Source organism: Conger conger, chromosome 19 (assembly GCF_963514075.1).
Source record: "Conger conger chromosome 19, fConCon1.1, whole genome shotgun sequence".
Classification (NCBI taxonomy): domain Eukaryota; kingdom Metazoa; phylum Chordata; class Actinopteri; order Anguilliformes; family Congridae; genus Conger; species Conger conger.
Window position 1 is genome coordinate 7,160,290 of NC_083778.1, and position 25,199 is coordinate 7,185,488.

Here is a 25,199-nt window from a genome sequence, read left to right on the forward strand (position 1 = left end):
GCTCCGCACTCCACCGAACATTCCACCGTATCCCCCCCCCCAAAACCACCACCCCAAACCCCCCCCCCCAACCTCGCCGGCGGATATGAAACGCCGCCAAACCCTCCGCCCCGGAGAGAGGGAGTGTGGTGTGGAGGAGGAGAGCAGCTTTTGAAAGCGGCAGGTGAGCGCGTGGGCATCTGCCGTCCATCCGCTGGGTCCCAGCGTCCCTCTGGCCCAGGACCGGACTGATCCACAGCACATCCACGGGGGGGGAGACCGCCTTGTCCCTCTGGCCCAGGACCGGACTGATCCACAGCACATCCACGGGGGGGGGGGGGGGGGAGACGGCCTTGTCCCTCTGGCCCAGGACCGGACTGACCCACAGCACATCCACGGGGGGGGGGAGACGGCCTTGTCCCTCTGGCCCAGGACCGGACTGATCCACAGCACATCCACGGGGGGGGGGGGGGGGGGGGGGGGGGCGCCTCATCCTCCTGGCCAGCTGGGTTTTAACCCTTTAAGGTGTAGACCTGAACACACGTGTGACTGAAAAGTCACACAGTGCTGATGTTACAACCAAAACGGGAGAACTGAAAGCAACAGAGGCAGCCTATGGCCTCGTGGGTAAGCTGGAAGGTTGCTGGTTCAAGCCCCAGCGTAGCCACAATAGGACCAGTGCAGCTCTTGGGCCCTAGAGCAAGGGCCTTAACCCCAGATTGCTCCATGGATTGTCCCCTGCTTAGTCTAATCAACTGTAAGTCGCTTTGGATAAAAGCTTCAGCTAAATAAATGTAATGTGAGCAACAAATTTGTAGAACTCTTCAAAGGGTTAAGGGAGTTTGGCAAAGGGACGGTCATTCAGACAGTTTTTTAGCATGAACAATGCACCCTTTGTCTAACGGGCGGTAGGCACCAGTGTGGATTCCTCTGTGCAGTGAGGGGAACAGTATACACCCATATTATGTAACTAAATAAAACACAGTCCCATTCAGGGTAAGGGAACAGAATTATAACTAGGTGTGGCAGGCAAGACACACATTCCCTTCAGTTACAAACCAGCTGGGTTTATAATAACAATAACGTTATATTTGTATAGGGCCTTTCTCAGACCCAAAGCCACTTAGATAATTGTGACAGAACAGTAGCTGGTCTACAAATACAGTCTGTAAGCAAATGCAGGTTTCAGACACTCTCTACAGTCCTGCTATCTTATGCAATTCAACATGTTTTCATGGACAACCTGTACACACTGACATGCATTGTGATTCCTAGGCCTTCTTATGGGTTTTCTATAGGGTGCCTTAGTCCATAATGGGTTCATGTAAATGTTACATAAGCTAGCTGAGGGCTTTTGGCTAGGGTCTCCAAACAGTCCAGCATCCTGTAGGTTTTCACTCCAACCCTAACAAAGCACACCTCATTCAACAGCTAGTTAGTCGAATCAGGCTTGCCAAATTAGGGTTGAAATGAAAAGCTACAGGATGGTAGAGCTCCAAGAACAGTGTTGGGCAGTCCTGCTCTAGCTGCTGAATGAGGTGTGCTTTGTTCGGGTTGAAATGAAAGGCTACAGGACGGTAGAGCTCCAGGAACAGTGTTGGGCAGCCCTGCTCCAGATTTTGAATGAGGTGTGGCTTTGTTCGGGTTGAAACGAAAAGCTACATGACGGTAGAGCTCCAGGAACACGGTTGGGCAAACCCTGCTTCAGGCCATCCCGTCCGCTAGCCTTGTACTCCACATGCTTGCATGTTGAAAGAAAGCCATTGAGACATCAGCTCAAACCATCCAGCGACAAATTAGCCTCTTACAGCCAGGATGGATGGGATTTCTCTGCTCAGTGAAACCTTTAATGGCAACACCAAGACCTGTACTTTACGACTGCGATAGGAACACGGGAGTACAACCATCTCATCCATCCGGTCATGGATTCTTTTTATTTTGGTCGCTGTGGTTGTGCTAAGTGCTAATCAGCAGCCAGTGGAAATGGACCCATTTGTTCGGGGCCATTAGTGCACACCGATTGGCTGGCTCGCCTCTTGTGTCAAGACTCGAGCTTATACACTGGCGGGACATTGAGACAAAATGGCCGTCGTGCAGAATGTGCCACTCGGTGGTGGAGTGACATTTCTTCAATCGGGCATTCAAAGAAAGAGCAGTCAGCACAGTACATCTTTCAATCAGGCAGTAAGTAGGGGAGGGGGGATTATCCAGAGACAGACTGCTCCCATCAAATGCAGCACTACCAGCCCAAACCATACCCATTACCGCCGTCTGAAATATGAGCGCGGACACAAAAAAAAGGGCAACTGTCTGATATGTTTCTGGAGCCATTACTCTTTCGCTCCTGTACAGTGGATGTGCTCTCTGCACTTGAGTGAGAGAGGTTCGGGATCATACCGCACCCCACCCATAAATCCACGACAAACGGGAAGTGGAAAAGCATTAACTGAGGAGTCCAGCACAGGCAAATACATTTCAGCCAAAGATCGGCACAGTCCAGCACTGACCCGCACAGACCCTTACAGACCAGCACTGACCCTTACAGACCCTTACAGACCAGCACTGACCCTTACAGACCCTTACAGACCAGCGCTGACCCGCACAGACCCTTACAGACCAGCGCTGACCCGCACAGACCCTTACAGACCAGCACTGACCCTTACAGACCAGCACTGACCCGCACAGACCCTTACAGACCAGCACAGACGAGTACAGACTAGTATAGACTATAGACATGCACTGACACACACAGACACGCACACCAAGCTTTCATCAGCACGGCTCCGCACGACGGAGGGAAATACCCCAGCCCCTGAATGAGCCGCCGTGCGCTTCAGATATACGCCGCGGCATTAAAACATTTTCAATCGGGGGGGGGGGCCTGATTGAAAATGCTTTATTGGCACCACAAATATTTACAGATGTACAGTATCTTCTGCCGATAAGGCGTTTTCAAATCGGGAACAAAGCGCCTCAAGGCTCAGAGACAACGAATCAGGCAATCGGATGTCAGGAGCCCGGGAGAGCTCCGTCGGCCTCGGTTAGACTCACAGCTTCAGAATGTGGACGGGGCCAGACAGACCGTTTCCAACTCAATTTGTGCCGTGTCCGTTTGCGTGAAGAATGAAGAGAGGCTTTCACACTTCCTGGGCCGAGGAGCCTGTTACACGTGAATGAGGATTCTGAAGGAGCCTTGCACACATTCATACAGTAATACAGGAGCCTTGCACACATTCATACAGTAATACAGGGGCCTTACACATTCATACAGTAATACAGGGGCCTTACACACAGTCATACAGTAATACAGGGGCCTTACACATTCATACAGTAATACAGGAGCCTTGCACACATTCATACAGTAATACAGGGGCCTTATACAGTCATACAGTAATACAGGGGCCTTACATACAGTCATACAGTAATACAGGGGCCTTACACACAGTCATACAGTAATACAGGGGCCTTACACACAGTCATACAGTAATACAGGGGCCTTACACACAGTCATCCAGTAATACAGGGGCCTTGCACACAGTCATACAGTAATACAGGGGCCTTGCACACAGTCATACAGTAATACAGGGGCCTTGCACACAGTCACACAGTAATACAGGGGCCAGGCTCACAGTCATACAGTAATACAGGGGCCTTACACACAGTCATACAGTAATACAGGGGCCTTGCACACAGTCACACAGTAATACAGGGGCCTTACACACAGTCATACAGTAATACAGGGGCCAGGCTCACAGTCATACAGTAATACAGGGGCCTTACACACAGTCATACAGTAATACAGGGGCCTTGCACAGTCATACAGTAATACAGGGTCCTTGCACAGTCACACAGTAATACAGGGGCCTTGCACAGTCATACAGTAATACAGGGGCCTTGCACACAGTCATACAGTAATACAGGGGCCTTGCACACAGTCACACAGTAATACAGGGGCCTTGCACAGTCATACAGTAATACAGGGGCCTTGCACACAGTCATACAGTAATACAGGGGCCTTGCACACAGTCACACAGTAATACAGGGGCCTTGCACAGTCATACAGTAATACAGGGGCCTTGCACACAGTCACACAGTAATACAGGGGCCTTACACACAGTCGTACAGTAATACAGGGGCCAGGCTCACAGTCATAGAGCCCTACAAAATGGCGGATACAACTAGAAAAGATGCCAACAACAACTGAAACAAATTATCCCCACTTGTTACAAACAAGACATGACTTCTCAGTTCCTGAGCCTTCAGATATCTCTGTGCGGGATAATATGTACATAACTCAATGAGCAGCACAATAGATCATAATTGCAATTCACATACTGTATATCATGCACAGTTCTTACATATACGTACAATACTTACTTACATGGGAGCCATCTCCAGACAGGTTAATCAAGCATTTACAGAGCCACTTAAAGCACAAATAGCATAATTCCCCTTTTCTCTGATGGCTTTTCATGTAAAAACTGGCCGACCTTTACCTTAGTAGTTTAATACACCAAAGACAAAAATTTTATTTTTTTGCATAAACACAGAACCCTATTTTTATCCTGGGCTGGTCCAATTTGAGGACCACACTGGACCCATTTAAGCAAGATTCAGGAAACACCGGCTCCGTTCGTCACCGTTTCCCCCATATCTTATGTTCAGCGGGGTGGTTTTAGTGTTTACAGAACCCAAGTCAAAAGTTCAGAACATGTCGATCGAATCCCAGCCTCAATTCTGGACAGAGGAAATATTGATGTGAAGTACTGACGACGTTGAGTTCTGCAGCTTTTATTGCACAAGTCGGATGTGGATCCGTGACCCCGCCCACATCAGGAATGCTTTCCACCACACCCTGACCTCTGACCTCCGCACGCCCACCGTGGGGTGTGTGTGGGGGGGGGTTTGGGACTTGGGCCAGGGTTCCGCTCAGCCCAGCCTCCTATCCAAACACACGTGGGAGCCTCACTGTTTTTACTACTGAAGTGAAAAGTTAAAATTGACTCAGCGAGTCAGAGTTCATTCAATTCTGTCTCATACGCAAAAAAACAAGGTCATGTAATTCAAAATTTTGTTCAACGACATTTTATTTTATCATGCAACTCCCGATGAATCACTCTTGTTTTGTGGAATAGTTTTTGTAAAGCTGATTAATCTGGAAATTAATCTTTCCAATCTGCCTTTCAAGCATCGTGTGTTTGAGGTTAGGCTATGAACAAACTCAAAAGGGGCTCCAGTATCCCACAATGCTTTGCAGCATATCTTATTGGGTATGGTGAAGGTTTACTTCCAACAATGCAGGATTTCCCACCCAGCCAGTTAACTTCAACAAAATAGTAAATAAGATATATTTTATAATTGCATAAAAATAATTCTAAGAAGCCTTTCAGCTCGAGAATTAGGTTGGGTCAGTTGGGTTAATGTGACCGGGCTGACTGCTGCTTCAGTAAGTCATCTTCCTGAGCCTGTTTGGCTCAGTCCCCCTGAACACCCCTGAAGCACCCCTGTCCAGGGGACACTAGGAAGGGCCCCAATCTCGGAAGGGCCCCAGTCCAGGGGCCAGCAGGAAGGGCCCCAATCTAGGGAGGGCCCCAGTCCAGGGGCCAGCAGGAAGGGCCCCAATCTACGAAGGGCCCCACTCCAGGGGCCAGTGGGAAAGGCCCCAATCTAGGAAGGGTCCCAGTCTAGAGGCCACTAGGAAGGGCCCCACTCCAGGGGCCAGTAGGAAGGGCCCCAATCTAGGAAGGGCCCCAGTCTAGGGGCCACTAGGAAGGGCCCCACTCCAGGGGCCCCAATCCAAGGGCCCCAATCCAAGGTCCCCAATCTGGATTACACTCATAAAGGCCCCTCTCTGGTGGCTGGTTAGGAAGGAACTTTCTAGATACTTTACAGTGCTGAGCCCAGCAGGATCTCCGCTGTAAATGGGCACTCCTCTGAAGTAGGGCACTGTCGCTAATCTGCTCAGGAACCCGACGGCGGTCCGTGACGGTGGAGGGCGGGGCGGGACAGAGGGATTTATGGGTACTCACTGAGCTCCGCGATGCTCCCCACGCGCGTGGCCAGCAGGGACTGCTCGATGGTGCGCAGCTCCGATTGGCTGTACGTGGGCACATCTCCCGGCCGATTGGCTCTCTGCTGGTCCCGGTGTAGGTTTAGGCTCTCGGGCAGGCTCAGCACCCCTGCGGAGAAACACATCGGTGAGTTTAACAACGGCGCTGCGGCCAATCGGGGGACCAGGCCTAGGGCCTCAACCCTGAGGTGAGTTACTGCAAGGAGGAATACCGCATTCTGTTTGTTTTAATGGTCCTGTAACTGGGCCGATTCTGTGAGAAACAGACCAAGCCTTCACCAGGGATCTCGGGCAGCAATATGCCCGGTTTCACGCAACACCTTTCACCCCAGTCACTGCAGCATCCAATGTATAAATACAGGGCCTGTAGCGTAGTGGTTAAGGTAAAGGACTGGGACACGCAAGGTCGGTGGTTCTAATCCCGGTGTAGCCACGATAAGATCCGCACAGCCGTTGGGGGCCCTTGAGCAAGGCCCTTAACCCGGCATTGCTCCAGGGGAGGATTGTCTCCTGCTTAGTCTAATCAACTGTACGTCGCTCTGGATAAGAGCGTCTGCCAAATGCCAATAATGTAAAAATACATTCAAATTATTACATGATAATTACATTATTATAGTTATAATCAGAGGTTTAAAATAAATAAAATATTTAAATTAGTGAGATTTCATTCACAGCAATGGGTAACGATTGAAATAACAGCAACAGGAAAAAGTGCCGGAAGTAAAAAAAAAAACAACGGGCAGTTGTCGCAATTAGAATTGGATTATTCCATTATATTCAAATTATTATTATTATTTCAAAACAAACACTTTCATATATTAAATTAGTCAATTGATCTCATGTGCAGCAGTGGGAAATGGTTGAAATAACATGCGCAGCTGTAGCAACAGTAACACCTGTCGTTTCCAAAACAAAAACTAAAACAAAAACTAAAAAAACTAAAAAATGGTCGGGGAGTTGCTGGCTGCCAGGAGCAAACAGCCTCAGAGTAAAAACACACGGATATGCTGGTGCATTTAATTGCTTAATTCGGTCTACCGGGGAGAGAAGGAAAGCCTTTCGCCTTTCATTTCACCAAATGTTGGTACGAATCGAGCATGCTCAAACATGGTTACTGTGCATCCGTTTTTATGTTTTTGTACAAAATGTGTTCTGCAGTGTTTGAGTCTTAACGGTACAAGAGGTAAGATTTTTGCGTTAAAACATTGTTACAAGACCATTGTAAATCCCTTCCTATCATTGAAAAAGGCTCACTGACACATTGACTCACTCTCTGCCCATGTTCATAGTCCTTAAATTCGGGTTTCAAAATATACAGTTGACGGCCCGACACTCTGCACCAAAACATTGAATTCAAGCTCATTGGTTGAAAATTGTTTTTAATTGCCACAGCCAATGGCGTTTCATCGTCAGCGCATTCGCAGAGAAGGGAGGGAAAAAACATTGCTGTGGTTTGAAGATGTATGTTGCTGCTATTCCTCTTTTGACCACTAGAAATCCGAAATTACCTATTGTACCTTTAAACTACCTTTACACGGAACCTTTAATTCTTTTTATAATCAGATTAACACCCCAATCAGAATATGGGCAGCCTGTAGCGTAGTGGTTAAGGTACTTGACTGGTACCCGCAAGGTCGGTAGTTCAATCCCCGGTGTAGCCACAATACGATCCGCACAGCCGTTGGGCGCTTGAGCAAGGCCCTTAACCCTGCATTGCTCCGGTGGAAGATTGTCTCCTGCTTAGTCAACTGTACATCACTCTGGATAAGAGCGTCGGGCAAATGCCATTAATGTAATGTAATAAAAATGGCTCAAGTAATCACTCAATCGGAACAAACTATCATATTTGGTTACCAGACATAACCGCGGATAAATGAAGGAAATCGCGGTACTAGCGAAAAATGTGGAAAGTCACAGATAGCAGAAAGCGGCCCAGTCATTTTAAACTCTTTAAATCCTAAACACCCTACATTATTTACTGCACAAATAAAATTGCTTCGGGGCACTCTCATTAAAAGGACATTTGATAACAAACAATTAAGCACACGGTTATCTCGGAGAATTGCATGTAGGTCACAGCAGATTTACGGTAAAAGAGCACTACAGGAGCTAGCCCGCATTAGCGCTGGAATGTCCGAGGAATGAACCTCCCATCCAAGCAGTGTTTATAGAGATGTAACCAAAACATTTTAAATCTGTAAAATTATTGTGTGTATGATTATGTCAGACTACAGGGGGGAGTGCTAAAAAGAATATAGATATAAATTGAGTTTTAATCAATCATTAGGGCTGAAACACTTTACTTTACTTATACACTTTATACTTATTTGCTGTGGTTTCGATAAATAAATCTACAGTTTTCCCCTTCTTTCTCCTTCCTGCCTTTGACTTTTGCATTACTCATGTGATAAGAAGAGAAATAAAAACGAGCGGATCGGCCTCCTTGCCTCCTCCGGAGGGACAGCGGGCGTTAGCGCGTTTCTAATCCGGAAAGCAGTTGACGTTTAAAACGCGGAGCGCGAGCTCCGACAGGGCGGTCCTCCGCGGACCCCAGCCGCCCCGTTTCCCCGGCTCACGCGGCTGCATCGCCCCGCGGCCAATACGGCCCGCGTTGATTAACCTCCAAACGCCGCAGCTGACGTGCCTGTTTCTGCAGGAATGCAGGGGGGGGAAACTGCCCACGTACATATGGTCGCATAACGGCATGCTAATAGAAAGAAAAATACGTAAATGTTTACACACCTACTGCAAGATGAATCGAAACATTTCAATTGATACATTATTTAAAACGTCATCAAGAAATCAATGCCTGGCTCGATACCGTGTTGTTTTAGACGGTTAGAGTATGCTCTTTAAGAGTCGATGGCGTAACACAAAGAGTATACTGTACCACAAAGCAAATAGCATTGCAAATGCATTTCAGACGAGCTCAGGCACAAAAAGAACCGAGACGCTTTTCTATAGAAAACACTGAATAATATGCCTTTTTTCCCCCACAACTATTCATCCTGAAATAATTTGCTTACAAAGACATTGACGAACACAGGCACAGGGCCCAGGTTTTCTGAGCGTATTTTTCCTGGAACTCGATCATGATATTAAAAAGTATTACTGTAGACGAAGATGAATAGAATTGGTTAATTGGTTAAATGTGTTTTTGTCCCAATGCCCAGCCTCTGTTTCTTCTCTCACTGAAACTCTGAAAGCCAGTTAATCATTTCCCAACACAGACTGTGGAAGTAAACACTAAAGCATGCAGCTGACAGGAAGGCTGTTAATGCCAGGTACACCAAGTGTGTGTGTGAACACAGTAAAGCACAACGCACTATTTTTAACAGACAGAATAATTCAGGACAGAATACAGTAAACAGTAATGGGCTACTCTTTACAGGGACAGAATACAGTAAACTATAATGTGCTACTCTTCAGAGGTACAGAATACAGTAAACTATAATGTGCCACTCTTTAGAGGTACAGAATACAGTAAACTACAATGTGCCACTCTTTAGAGGTAAAGAATACAGTAAACTACAATGTGCTACTCTTTAGAGGTACAGAATACAGCAAACTATAATGTGCCACTCTTTAGAGGTACAGAATACAGTAAACTATAATGTGCCACTCTTTAGAGGTACAGAATACAGTAAACTATAATGTGCTACTCTTTAGAGGTACAGAATACAGCAAACTATAATGTGCCACTCTTCACAGGGACAGAATACAGTAAACTATAATGTGCTACTCTTTAGAGGTACAGAATACAGCAAACTATAATGTGCCACTCTTCACAGGGACAGAATACAGTAAACTATAATGTGCCACTCTTCACAGGGACAGAATACAGTAAACTATAATGTGCCACTCTTCACAGGGACAGAATACAGTAAACTATAATGGATTGCTCATTACAGGGAGACATACAGTTTACTGCTTAATGAGCCGAGTCAATCTCAATTTCTTGGGGAGACTCCATTTATCATAAAGCGTTCCTGACAGAGTAATACAGGAAATTGTGTTCTGAGGCGCACCCAAAGCACCACCTCCGCCCTGAGGTGTGTCAGATGAAGGAGGTTGTAGAGGCCGCCCCCCCTCCCCTCCCCTCCCCTCCCCTCCCTCTCCTCTCCTCTCCTCTCCTCTCCCGGGTGGATGAAAGCCTTTTTCATTTGAGTCATTCCTCATTCAGACTGCGCCGCAGTATCAAACTGCAGTGTCCATTTCTCTGGAGCCCAGAAGAGGAACAGGCGCCCACCCACCCCCCCCCCTCAGAAGGCTGCATTAATACGTCGGCTCATTAAAGGGAATTAGGCAAATCTCAATCCGGTGTCACCGCCATTACGCGCCGTCTGCAGAGGAGAAACATCCAATCTCATTTTTCTCCCGGAGTGAAACTCGCCCGGAATGTTAAATTGATGGGTCGCCATGGTGACGAGAGAGAGAGCTGCCCAGTTGCTCTGTGACTGTCGGGAGGGTTAGAGGTGTGTGCCGGCTGCCAGTAACACTCCCACAATGCACTGCAGGACGCCAAACGCTACCTTCACACAAAGGTACCGATACCCTGCTGTAACCCTGCTCTGATTTCATAGGACTGACATCACTGGTGTATATCAGAACTGCTTTAATAGGACTGATATCACTGCTGTATACCAGCACTGGTTTAATATGACTGATATCACTGGTGTATATCAGCACTGGTTTAATATGACTGATATCACTGGTGTATATCAACACTGGTTTAATAGGACTGATATCACTGGTGTATATCAGCACTGGTTTAATAGGACTGATATCACTGGTGTACATCAACACTGGTTTAATATGACTGATATCACTGGTGTATATCAACACTGGGTTAATATGACTGAAATCCACGATGGATATCAGTGCTGCTAATACAAACGGGTAAAGGAAGGTTCGGATGACCGGGTTCATTCATGAAGCCATACTGAGAGGATGGAGGCCAGCTCTAGGTGATGAAAGCAGGCCGCCGCGCGTTTAGCTCAGGCAGATGGAGGAGCGTTCCCGGAGCGGAGCTAACGGCACGCAGGGGCAGTAACCCGGCTCTCCGCAGAGGGAAGCCATCAGACACAGCACACAAATCACTCCCTCCCCCTCGACCGGGGGCCGTTTTACGACCTCCCCCGAAGCGCAACGGCATTGGGCTCCGGGGTGCGGACATTCCGGAGAGCCCGGCGCGAGGAGGTCAAAGGAGCTCCATCGCCCCCTCATTCCCTCCGTCAGCTCAACTCCCCTCCGACACAAAAACACACCGTAAAAAACTCCACACACCGTCCACGCACGGGACGCGGGTCAATGTTAACAACCTAAAATGGCCGCCCCCCCCCCCCCCCCCATTCAAAACTGACCACCTCCTCTTCTCTATTCAGGGACAGTCGCATTATTTCAGAGGCGATTAAGCGAATTCGGAATTTACGACGCTTTCTAAATCACTTACCTCTCGTTCTGAATGTCAACTGGGCACATTAACAATAATCGCCATGGCAACAGGAACAAGCCGCTCGTAGTGAGTCATCTTGTTTTTGTGAGCAGAGCAGTAATGCAGCATGGTCAACCCAGCTGGTGCTCTGCTAGAGAGGAGGAACCTCTTACATGTAGAGAAAGGGGTATTACAATGAGGGCATACCAGCAAGATACTGCCTTAAAGGCACCTGAAAATAACTAATACTATACTGAGCTGAGGAACACCAGGGGATTCTGATCTGCAGGAGGAAGAGGAGGGGATTCTGTTCTGCAGGAGGAAGAGGAGGGGATTCTGTTCTGCAGGAGGAAGAGGAGGGAGATTCTGTTCTGCAGGAGGAAGAGGAGGGAGATTCTGTTCTGCAGGAGGAAGAGGAGCGGATTCTGTTCTGCAGGAGGAAGAGGAGGGGATTCTGTTCTGCAGGAGGAAGAGGAGCGGATTCTGTTCCGCAAGGTGAACAGCTGGGGATTCTGTTCCGCAGGGTAAACAGGAGGAAATTCTGTTCTGCCAGAGGAACAGGAGGAACTTCTGTTCTGCCAGAAGAACAGGAGGAACTTCTGTTCTGCCAGGGACAGTGAGATTCAGCTTATTACACTGATGAACGGGGAGGGGCCGCAGAGAGAAAGATCCAGAAGGCAGCACCTTCCAAAGCAGCAGACACACACTGCAGGCTGAACGAAGGGAACAACACAACCGAGCTCAGATACCGTTCCGGCCCCAACGGCTCAGCAGACTAGCGTGCGATTGGCTGGCAGTTAGCAGACCTGGCCCCACAGGCTGGCTGCGATTGGAGAGGAAGACGTGCTAGCTTTGACGGAAGAGCCGGCTCTGAGATCCAAGCTGCTGGATGTAAAAGACGACAGTCCATCTGCACATAGCGTATGACAGAAGCCCACAGAAGTTCTGTATCACTGCTACAAACCGCCCCTGGTGAATAAGAACTAAAAAAAGATTCTCGGTTCATCATCAAAGGCAGAAGCAAACTTTATTCACCGAGTACTGGAACAGTTCACACTTCAGCGGCGGGCAGTTTCGGCTGCCCCAGGTGTGGGTTCGCTGGCAGGACCACGAGTAGGAGCAAGAGGAGCAGGTCAGCACCGATTTGCCTTCATTGTGGATGAAAGGAGGAAAGGCTATGCTAGGCTAGGCTAGGCTAGGCTAAGCTAGGCTCGGCGAAACAAGGCAATGCTATTGAGCAGGACTGCAGAGTGCATTGCTGCAGGATCTATTCAGTGTCAAGCCATCACTTCTGTCACACATTAGCCCCTGTCAAAACACCGATGTTCCTGGGGGATGTTGACGACCACCCCCTCAGAAATAAAGTGACAGTGGAGGCAGATCTTTGTTCTCCGAGGACCGAATTTCCCCAAACGTACCCGGAAAGCACAGTAATGTTCTCTTTGCGTACAAATGAGTCGGTTTTTCCAAGCAAAAAAGGGACAAGTAATTATATATTGCGGGCGAGGGGGACAATTGTATGCACCTATAGGGTTCCGCCGCAGTGGCGAGTATTTTTCCGGCACTTTTCGTTCCTTTATTTCTGAGAGTGCAGGGTCTTACAATGGGAGTGTGTGTGTGTGTGTGTGTGTGTGTGTGTGTGTGTGCATGTGTATGTGTCTGTGTGTGTGTGTGTGTGTGTGTGTGTGTGTATGTGTCTATGTGTGTGTGTATGTGTGTGTGTGTGTGTGTGTGATATGATGTGCTCAGGGCCCTGCAGTAAGACAGCAGCACACAAGCGGAGCGCTGTAACACTCACACTCTCACTCTCACACTCACTCTCACACTCACACTCACTCTCACTCTCACTCTCACACACACAGACACAGACACAGACACACACATGGCTGCAGAAGGGTTTCTCTCACCCCAGCTCTGGCCTGTGCTCTGTCCATCCCCCCGCAGGGGAAACAGGGCAGTGCCAGCACACGCACACACACACACACACACGCACACACACACACACACACACACACACACACACACACACGCACACACACACACACACACGCACACACACACACACACACGCACGCACACACACTCACACACACACACACACACACACTCACGCACACACTCACACACACACACACACACACACACACACACTGCAGCTCCACAGTGCCCACGCAGACGCCTCCCCGCTGCACGCACGTAAAGCTCCTCTAATGAGGAGCGACCAGAGCAGCCCACGCCACTGCGACTCATTCTCTGCCTCGTTCTCACCAACAAATAACTAAAATAGCACAGTTCATTCAGAAGGCATCACGAGCAGGGCTAGGCAAGGGTGCGCTATCAAGAGTGCAGTCTTTGCTTCCTGTTACATTATAGAACAGGGATGTCACACGAGCCTTTTGTCTGCATATCCAAGCCTCCTCAGAACAGAACAGTGCCATACCAGCCTGAAGTCTGCACATCCAGGCTACCTGTGATGTAACAGAAGAGTGATATCACAAGATTGAAGTCACAGAGTGATGTCACACAAGCCTGTGTTCTGTACATCCAGGCCTCCGGTGACATCACAGAGCAGTGACGTCACACAAGCCTGTAGTCTGTACATCCAGAATTATTGTAACATTACAGAGCAGTGATGTCACACAAGCCTGAATTCTCTACATGCAAGCTTCCTGTGACATCAGAGAAGAGTGATGTCACACAAGCCCGCAGTCTGGACATCCAGGCTTCCTGTGACATCAGGCAGAGTGCGGTCGCAGCAGTATTTACAGCTGCTGAACGCTGACCGTGTTCAGAAAGCGCTGGAGGTCTCCCAGACCGCAGCCAGGATCCTCCTCCAGGCTCTCACCCTGCACTTAAATCTATTTCGGACAACGCCTCCTTTCTTTCTCCCGCGCTCCTCCGCTGGGTCGTCCTCCGCACACTCCTACCCACTGATGCAAATCTGCTTCTCATGCACAGAGCAGCTGTGGCCCTCTGCCTCCAGAAGCCAACTCCGCTACAGAGGATACAAACGTGTGCGCTCTCCACAATTCCTATCTTTCCGGGGACCCCGCTCCTCCAACACCAGCCGATCAGAAATGGGCACAACCGGCAACCGGCAACCGGCTTTCACAAGGCAAAACCCCGCAAGCAAAAAAACGCAGGAGGGTAACCGGCCCTTAATCACCCGGACTGAGAATCGTCTCTCCCCGTCCCACTGGTTTCTGAGGTCAAGCTGCGCCCCGCGCGCCTGCCCTGCCGACCCCGTACGGGGGCCCCGAAGGCTGCCGCAGGCCTCCCGCTAATCCCGCACACGGCCGGCCCCTCTTTCCTCCGAAGTGCCGTAAAAACGACATCTACAGAGGCCCTGCAGCAGACGCAGGTTATACACAGGCCTGCAGGGTATCCACAGGCCTGCAGGTTATACACAGGCCTGCAGGTTATACACAGGGCTGCAGGTTATACACAGGCCTGCAGGTTATACACAGGCCTGCAGAATTCCAGGTAGTGGCCCCCCTGTGTGTCCCTTCATCTCCCCACCGCTTCAGGGGAGCAGGTCGTCAGGGCCTTCCCCTAAACTTCCGCCCTTCCACAGCACGATGCCCGTGCTAGGGCGGCCTGTAGCGTAGCGGTTAAGGTAAATGACCGGGACCCGCAAGGTCGGTGGTTCTAATCCCGGTGTAGCCACAATAAGATCCGCACAGCCGTTGGGCCCTTGAGCAAGGCCCTTAACCCTGCATTGCTCCAGGGGAGGATTGTCTCCTGCTTAGTCTAATCAACTGTGCGTCGCTCTGGATAAGAGCGTCTGCCAAATGCCAGTAATGTAATGTAATGTAATGTAATGCCCTCTACTGTACAGCGCAGCTACAGCATCACAACTAGCTCAACACCCCGGCTTCCTCCGCCGGGAGCCCCGCGTGTCCGTTTTTTCCAAACGGCGAGCGGGGGTGGAAGGTCCCGACAGGTCTTCACGGCGTGCCGTCGAAATGAACCCGTCCCGCTCAGCTGCCAGATGAATGAAATGCTCCCATAAAATACAATGAAGTCGCGGTGATGTGATCCGTGCGGAATATCAATTATTCCAGCGGTCGCATCGGGTATGCGCGTGTGCGCGTCTCAGAGGGAACTAAGCCAAGGTCAAACGCAGGCCAATCGGCCGGAACTGGTCATTATATCTATTGATTTATTTTCCCTCTATGAATCTGTCAACGAAATCCACACCTGCGACAACCTTTTTGGCCCCTTCTGGTGGAGGGGTAGCAGCAGTGAGCTGTGTGTGTGTGTGCGTGTGTGTGTGTGTGTGCTGAAATGCATCACACCAAGTGCGCGGTGGCAGTAAAAACACACACTTGGTGTGATGCATTCTGGGATGAATTCCCATCTGGAGGACGGTAACCGGAAGCTTGCTCGCTCTCTCACTCGCTCTCTCTCTCTCTCTCTCCCTCTTCCCCTCTCCCATAATTCACATGATCAATACCGTTTTAAAGAAGGACCCAGCCTTTCATTACCAGCCGTCAGAGGGGCGCTGTGATTGATCGGACGCATCAGGCAAAAAAATGAAAGCGCGTCTCTCTCGTGGCATTCGTTTTATTCCAATAACCGCAGAGGGGGGAAGCTGGTACCGTAGCGTCGAACACGCAGCCTGAATCACGCGCTGACTGCACTCCGGAATCTCCACAATCACCCACACACTGACTTAAAAAAAAAGAAATGTTACAAGATGTGAAAACGGGCGCTGACGAGATGGGAATTATGGAAATGGGCTCTGTGCACAGAACTGTACCCCCCTCCACACAGCCCTGTATGCGAGAGAGAGAGAGAGAGAGAGAGAGAGAGAGAGAGAATTGATGTGTCATGAGATGTAATGAAAATGATAAGTCGAGAAAAAGAGACAGAAAGGTCAGTCGTTTCAGGAGAAGTTGACTGCCCGAGGGAAAGCCTGAAATGCTGGAGCACAGAGAATGAGAGCCCCTAAAGGTGTGAGGTCACAAATACACCATTAGAATGTTCAGTTAAGAACATTCTAACATGAATGATTGTTACATCGGCGTTAGAATGTTCAGTAAAGAACATTTACTGAACATTCTAATGCCTTGGAGCCGCGGTGGCGCAACAGGCTAAGACGCAGCAGACTCGCGGTTGCAGTTTGCTGCAGTTGCACACCGGGGACCGGGGTTCGATTCTCGGTCCTGCCAAAAAGCCAAGTTTGGCCGGCTCACGTGGGGCAGCAATAATTGGCTCGCTGCTCCAGAGGGAGGGACTTGGCAGGGTTATTAGATCGTCGCACAATAAGCACCTCGGGTGCCTTGGAATCACGGCAACGGGCACGAGACAGCTTGAAGAAGGCGTGTCGCTCTCCTTCGGGCCGCCGAGGGACGGGGTACGGGCGGTACATCTAATACGACTACCTCCAATTGAATCAGACGAGGTACAATTGGCTACTAAATTGGGAGAAAAAGGGAAAAAATCTGAAAAAAAAAACAAAAACATTCTAATGCCGATGTAACAATGACTACCGTCAACTGACAGCGATGGAGTTCTAGAACACCGACTTAGAATTTTGAAAACAGCATTCTGAAACAAACCATCATCAAAGCATCATCACCTCCTGGCAATGTACAACCTGTTAGATAAATGAAAGGTGTTGCCTGTGTGCATCTACCTCTCTCTCTGTCTCTACGTTCAGGCAATAAATAGAGTTGAACAGGTAGGTAGTAGAGCGTGTGGGAAATAGCACTCCCGCGATAAGAGCCAAATAATAGCAGAAATAACACAAAATGGGAGCGGTTTCAGCAGTTCCCCTCAGGTCAGAGTCGCAGGATGGATACGTGGGACGGAGCAATGCAGATGAGAGAGGGGAAGCCTATTACCCATTTGTGTATAACTGAAGCGTACAAACGGCATACAATTAGCCGCTCTGCGAGATCCCCCAAAAAAACAAACGGCTCGTTTGGCCACTTATATTGAATTTACTTCTCTGGTACAGGGAGGCGTAAAGCCAAGAATATTCACACGACGGAAGTCCCAAGACGATGACGTCACAACTTCAGCAGAGTCCCTGGATTTAGAAACAGGAAACGGGAACAGTGTCCTTCAGCAGACACACGGTTGGACGGAGAGAGAGGGGGAGTACCGCAGTCACCCCACAGCCTCTGACCTCTGACCCTTTCCGTCGCCATGGCGAGGCCCAGCAGCCTGCGTTGAGGGGGGGGGCTTTTTCACACTCCGCCCCCACAAGCTTACCTGCGTCTCTGACGGAGGCACTGCTGCTTGCACAGACGTGTGTGTGTGTGTGCGCGTGTGTGTGAGAGTGTGTGTGTGTGGGTGCGTGTTTCCCACTGAAATTGGACCGGAAACACTGACACATTTCGGTTCTTTCGAGACAAAGCTACGCGCTAACAGAAAATCCACGCAGTCCGAGGGGCTGAAGTTTTTCAGCCGTCATCTGAAACTATCACTCTCCCTCATTTATGATCTGAATAATTGGTTTGTTTGGTCACAGCAGAGCGAACAGCCCGCGGAAAAAGAACATTCTAACAGGAGTTATTGTTACATCACCATTAGAATGTTCTCGACTGAACATTCTAAACGCCTATTTGTGACCTCACACCTTAAAGGGCTCTCGTTCTCTTGCGCAAAGCAACAATGGCTTCCGTTGACGGAGAGCAATGGAGTCACGGCAGGGCGAACAGACCACAGAGAAGAGAGAGAAGCTTCTCCGCCACCCGGAAAGTAGGAAAGAGGGAGAATCTGTGACCCCGGAGCAGATGGCGTCGACGCGCTGATCCGCACGGGGGAAGCGGACAGGAAGCCGGCGCTCTGCGGCTCGAGCTGCCGATCACAGTCATCACCCGCTGCCCCAGTGCCCTGCGTGTGTCAGCGAGCGTGATGTCACTGATCCCAGCGCACACCCCCCACCCCCCCGGGTCGGACGGCGGAGCGTGATGTCACTGATCCCAGCATCCCCTGGTACGGGACAGTGCCTCACCCCGCCACTCAGTGTCTCTATCAGATGCCCGAAGCTCGCACTTTCAGTTGAGAGAAAAAAAAGACTCGCCGATTCCAAGAGACACTTAAGGCGAGTGCTAAAAAAAAATAAAAAATAAAATGAAAAACACGCCATGACTGATTTCAGAGAGTATTAATCCGGGAGCTTTATGGCCGAGGCGGAATTCACAAACACAACCTTAAAAAAAGAACCTTTTATCTTCGATCTTCGAACCCCCCCGCCCTCCCTCCCTCCCTCCCACCCAAGATAAGCTGTCAAATCTCGGGTGAGAAGAGCTTCCGAAAGAATAAATTAAAAAAAGTTTCGAAAAGGCACGGAATTACATCACGTCGGGCCGGGACCCATGCAGTAGGAGCTCACTGCTATCTGGGCTGGGTTTACACAAGCCCGCGGCACACGGGCGTGGCGTGGTGGAAGGCGGGCCGTATCTCCTCTTTAACGGGCGGCCGCCGGGGCGGAGCGGCTGAGCTCGGAGAGAGGGGGGCGCGAGATCAGCCGCCTTTATTAAAACGGAGAAACGGCGCTGCGGGGGGAGAGGATCGGCGGCATTGGCCTCCGCCCGCCGCGCTTCTCGGAGGGCGTCGTGGGATACGGCCTGAAGACGGGAGCCAATCGGGAGGAAGCCTCCGTCCCGTGCCTTCGGTTGGCCTCGCGCTCCGATACGGTCACTTCCTATTTTTAATAACTCATGACATAACACTTAAAATGTGTCCATTAATAATAGTATAAACATATTTAAATATCGATTGAATAATGGGCTATAATTAATTTGAATAAAGGATGAGACTACACAATGTGAAATTACTAAGGAGAGGAAATATGGTTGCTTTCAGACTGATCGCGTGTCCCTGAGTTACAGACAGCTGCAGTCAGGCAGGGGAGTATAAGCAAAACAGCTAAAGAGAAATGCCCTTCATATATTCTCTGACTGTCACCTAATAATTCTTAGGTGGGCAGCCTGTAGGCTTGTGGCTAAGGTACATGACTGGGAGCCGGAATGTTGATAAGATCCGCACAGCTGTTGGGCCCCTGAGCAAGGCCCTGGACCCCGCATTGCTCCAGGGCGGAGAATAGCATGCAGATGTAATGATATATCTATCCATCAGGGCGGGTTTAAATGGCGCTGGTTTCACAGGCTACAGTGCAGAAGAGTCCTCAGACAGGCTGGTGGGCTCCAGGTGGGAGTGTGGGGGTGTGAGGGTGTGGGGGTTTGGGGGTGTGAGGGTGTGGGGTGTGGGGGTGTGAGGGTGTGGGGGTGTGGGGGTGTGAGGGTGTGAGGGTGTGGGGTGTGAGGGTGTGGGGGTGTGAGGGTGTGGGGTGTGAGGGTGTGGGGGTGTGGGGGTGTGGGGGTGTGAGGGTGTGGGGTGTGAGGGTGTGGGGGTGTGAGGGTGTGAGGGTGTGGGGGTGTGAGGGTGTGAGGGTGTGGGGTGTGGGGGTGTGAGGGTGTGTGGGTGAGGGTGTGGGAGTGTGGGGGTTTGAGGGTGTGGGGATGTGGGGGTGTGAGGGTGTGGGAGTGTGGGGGTTTGAGGGTGTGGGGGTTTGAGAGTGTGGGGGTGTGAGGGTGTGGGGGTGTGAGGTGTGGGGGTGTGAGGAGGGTGTGAGGGTGTGAGGGTGTGGGGGTGTGAGGAGGGTGTGAGGGTGTGGGGGTGTGAGGAGGGTGTGAGGGTATGGGGGTGTGGGGGTGTGGGGTGTGGGGGTGTGAGGGTGTGGGGGTGTGGGGGTGTGAGGGTGTGAGGGTGTGGGAGTGTGGGGGTGTGAGGGTGTGGGAGTGTGAGGGTGTGGGGGTGTGAGGGTGTGAGGGTGTGGGAGTGTGAGGGTGTGAGGGTGTGAGGGTGTGGGGGTGTGAGGGTGTGGGGGTGTGAGGGTGTGAGGGTGTGAGGGTGTGGGAGAAGCAAGGCTTCCTCTCCCCGCGGAGACCAGCGCAGGATGCGCCTGTCAACAGACCAATCACAGGCAGATCTCCCCTTCACTCGGCAACAAGTGACCAATCACAGGCAGATCTCCCCTTCACTCGGCAACAAGTGACCAATCACAGGCAGATCTCCCCTTCACTCAGAAACAAGTGACCAATCACAGGCAGATCTCCCCTTCACTCAGCAACAAGTGACCAATCACAGGCAGATCTCCCCTTCACTTAGCAACGAGTGACCAATCACAGGCAGATCTCCCCTCCACTTAGCAACGAGTGACCAATCACAGGCAGATCTCCCCTCCACTCGGCAACTAAAACGGCTCCGCTGCAAGGCCCCGCCGTTGCCTGGTAACCCGATTGCCGAGGCTTAATGTCACAGATTGCAAAAGGTATCGCAGCACGGCGGCAGCCTCAGAGCCAAGCGCGGATTCAGGTTTACCCCGCGCCACTTTCAAACGACCCCCCCAGCGCACCCCTCCCGCGGCAGCCTCGCTCCCGGCGTGTCAGACGCCCCAGAAGGCAGACCCGAAAGGTAAAATACTCTCGTGGCGCCGAGCGCGGGTAGACCTGGCGTGTGTCCGGCAGTGAAAGACAGAACGAGGAAATATGACAGTTATGCTTTTTTTTTTTTTTTTTTTTATACAAGGTTCTGTCGGGGTGTATTGGAGCGCTCCGCGCGGGGGCGGCTGGAAGCCCGGATGCGTTGGCGGCCGGCGGCAGCGCGACGGAGAGCGAGGCGCCGCCGATCTCACGCCGTCTCGAGGTATCCGGGGGAAACTGCGTCGCGGGTTACCATGGGAATGAGGGGGGATTCCTTTATCTTCAGTGCTACCTGCGTTCGGCTGCCCTTCCCCTGGGATTGCCTGTGCGCGAGGGGCTGCAGAAGAGGCTCACCGCACAGCGCTCGCATTTACATTCATTTAGCGTACGCTCTTACCCAGAGAATTACAAACCAACATTATCGTTTCTCACTCCCTCTGATGCACTCTCTTACTTTGCACGCAAATGTACCTTACAGAGAGGACTGATCCACATTCAGTGCATCCCAGGAGACTATCCCAGCACTATAACCACCTCTGTACAGGAGACTATCCCAGCACTATAATCACCTCTGTGCAGGAGACTATCCCAGCATTATAACCACATATGTACAGGAGACTATCCCAGCACTATAACCAGCTCTGTACAGGAGACTATCCCAGCACTATAACCACCTCTGTAGAGGAGACTATCCCAGCATTATAACCACCTCTGTACAGGAGACTATCACAACACTATTCCCAACTCTGTACAGGAGACTATCCCAGCATTATAACCATTTCTGTACAGGAGACTATCCCAGCACTATAACCAGCTCTGTACAGGAGACTATCCCAGCACTATAACCACCTCTGTAGAGGAGACTATCCCAGCACTATAACCACCTCTGTACAGGAGACTATCCCAACACTATTCCCAACTCTGTACAGGAGACTATCCCAGCATTATAACCATTTCTGTACAGGAGACTATCCCAGCACTATACCCACCTCTGTACAGGAGACTATCCCAACACTATAGACACCTCACTGCTTCTTAAGTGATGACAAAAAAGATGACTTGAGAAAAACGGCAGATGTAGAGTGTTCTTTTTTTGTGTGGGAGCAGCCAGGTTATAAAATCATGTTAGATTAGAGGAGAAAGCCCCAAGTGAAAGTCACACACCTCTCGACGCAGGTATTACCGTTTTCATGGACAAGTAACTCGACGATTAACGACGGCACCCAGAAGGCGTCTCAGCACGGCTGACCAAAACAGCCTCACATCTAATATTAAGATTTCTCTTCTTGTTAAAAACCGACGGGACTGCCAGCCGGCGTTTCCACGCCGTCACATCAAAGTAATCACGCACAGGAATCTATTACAGGGAGTCAGCCACACCAGCTGGTAACCCATAAAATGTAATGCTCATTATTACCAATATAATCCACAGCTTCCTATCTCCTGCAGCGGCACTGTGTGTAATTGCTTTATTACGTGAGCGGGCCCTGAGTTTAGCGCTGTTTTTTTTTGTTTTAAAACTTTTTCAAGACCACAGTTATTACTCTTCATGTTGCTCCCAGTCGCAGATGGTAATTTCCAAGTGAGCTCCAAATAGCCCAGTAATTGTTTAACTCTCCACCCGGATATCTGTCATCCTGACTGGTGTAATCCGGCCCTGCTCTTAAAACGGAGGACGGCAGCGGTCCGTCCTCGCAGACAGAGAGAGCTGCAGGCTGGGTAATGGCACTTCTTGATAGTGCTTGACCTTCTGCAGAGGAGAGGACGCTCTCACACAGTTCAGTTTCTCTGGAGTTTTAGGAAGTGCAAAAGAAAGTTCTCCAGGAAGTACTAGAGGAAGTCCAGCAGGAGGTATTAGAGGACGTTCAACAGGAAGTACTAGAGGAAGTTCAACAGGAAGTATTCGAGGAAGTTCAACAGGAGGTATTAGAGGACGTTCAACAGGAAGTACTAGAGGAAGTTCAACAGGAAGTATTCGAGGAAGTTCAACAGGAAGTACTGGAGGAAGTTCAACAGGAAGTACAAGAGTAATTCAACAGGACGAGCCGGAGAATGTTCCGCGGGAAGTACAAGAGTATTTTAACAGGACATACTACAGGTAGCTTTACAGGAAGGCACTCGAGGAAGTTCAGCAGGAAGTACCAGAGAAAGTATAACATGACGTTAACAGAGGAAGTTCAACAGGACAGTACCACAGGACGTTCCAAGGGCACCGCAGGAGAAGAACCCCAGCTGTGCACTAGGAGTCAGGAGGCGAAGGCTTGGCACAACATGGATGCTGCAAACACTCCACCCCCACAGCGAAGCACGGAGCGCCATCAATCATGCCCTAATTACACTGCTTTTTACTGCTCCGAGGATCAATCACGGCTGGTGGCGTGGCTGTTTTCCTGTAGGCAGAGTGAAAGTACTGTTGGAGGGTTGCCAGGTTGTTCACATTGAAAAACATTGAGCACAAGTGCAGTGCAGTTTGAGTTGATTCCTGGTTTGTGGGTAGAGTCTCCCACTGAGACACATGGCTCCAGCTAAAAGCCCCCGTCACATAGCCCTCCTCCACGCCCCCAGGCCTGGATACAGCACAGACTGTAGAACAAATATGGACCAAGTGCCTGTTACGTCACCCACTGACTATCCATGGGCTGGTGAAAATTGTTTCGAAACCGCAGAACTCAAGTTTACCAGCGCCGGCGTGTTGTAAAATTTGGAGCCAGGGACTGTGCAGTAGGGAAGCTGAGGCAGTATGTGAGAGAGAGAGAGACTGTCCCTGATTCATCCACAAAGCATTGCTGCGCTGTCCTAATAACATGATAACTTAAAGAAAATCGGCACACGGGGAGGCGTTAGATGAAGAAGAACTGATTGCGGCTACAAAAACGATCGGCTTTGTATTTCGACCGCAATTGCACCATCGACGTTACGTTGAAAACGCGCCCGAGCGACTGACGCTGGAGCCAACCGCAGTAGCGCTAATGAGCCCCGTCTCCCGGCATGACCGGGGAAATGAGCCGGCGTCGGCTGTCCGGGACGCGGCCCCGCCCGCCGATGCCACCACCGCGACCGCTAGCTGAACGCGACGGGAGTCCTAGCGCACCGACTCCGAAAGAGCGTCGCGGACGACCCGCCGGGGCTAAAGGCCACGCGCTACGCTCGAAGGGTAAAGACCGTGGAGCGATGCCGGGCAAGCGTGCGACGCTTTAACAGCGCGCGGGCGGCCTAGGACCAGCCGACCGAGCCCCCCCGGCCGAGCCTCGTTAAGCAGCGGGGCTGATCCGGGACCAGTCCCTCGGGGGGTAGAACCAGGCGACGGAACGCCCTCGCCTACCGGCTGGATCGGAGCCTGTCGCGCACGGTCGGAGGCTCCTGATGAAATCCCCGGGAGGGAGACGCGCTGTAATTAATGCGGCCGGTAACGGCGTTTTGCGGGGAGAAGTAGTTTGGCTCGGAACCTCGGAAACAGTTTTACACTTAGGCGTGAGTCAGAAGTCTGCGCCGGCGGGCCGCTTAGCATAAGCACCGCGTGATTCATCGATATACCGTCCCGGCAGGTGCCTACAGGTTGAGGGCTGGAGACGCAATAATTCGTCGTATGCGGATCGAAAGCGTGCTCATGGCGCTCTGCGTGAATGGTACGCAAGGAGCAGGAGGCAGAGGGGCGATCCTGCGGCCGCCTTTCGGCTAAGACGTTAAACCGAGGTCCTGACTCACTGTGGTCGAAATCCACACTCTTCGCACAAAGAAGCGGGGTTCCCCTAGCTGATGCGGGGTGACCATTCTGGCACAAAACGGCTGCATGCAGGCAAAAAATGTATCTATCTATGTATCTATCTATCTATCTATCTATCGTGGTTGGCTTGATTTACAGAAAACCTCCTGGTTACTCTCACTAGACTGGGCCTCTCTCGGTGAACCTGACCGGCTCTTCCTGCGCGGAGTAAGCACGTTCTCGCCGTGCCCTGTGCGCGTCTCCTCCGGGTCCTCGGCCTCCCTCCCACGACCCGGAGACACGCAGGTCAGGCTACCGGGCCCTCATCGGGGCCACGCCGCAAGCGAGCACGCGCGCTCAGTCGACCTGCACCCGTGCGAATAAAGGTCGAAGGTCAAAGGTCAAAGGTACGGGCCCGCCGTCCTGAAACGGGGGCGGAGGCAGGAGCCGACCCGCGCGCGGGGGGGAGACCCCGGAACGGCGCTGAACGCGGTCGGGCCCGCCCGTGCGCGAGAAGCAGAAGGACTCACACTTACTGACACCTTAATTAGAACGGAGACGCTCCTGTCTGCG

At 50.9% G+C, this 25,199-nt stretch overlaps 1 protein-coding gene across 3 annotated transcripts in view; it reads right to left on the reverse strand.

Annotated features, from left to right (window-relative positions):
• The window catches only part of btbd11b (BTB (POZ) domain containing 11b), a 136,943-nt gene that overhangs the window by 33,591 nt on the left and 78,153 nt on the right, over positions 1–25,199 (reverse strand). For all 3 annotated transcript variants that reach the window (XM_061229562.1, XM_061229561.1, XM_061229560.1), the window contains exon 2: positions 6,009–6,158. In XM_061229562.1, coding sequence (XP_061085546.1) covers positions 6,009–6,158 — 150 coding nt within the window. The remainder of the gene's footprint in view (positions 1–6,008; positions 6,159–25,199) is intronic.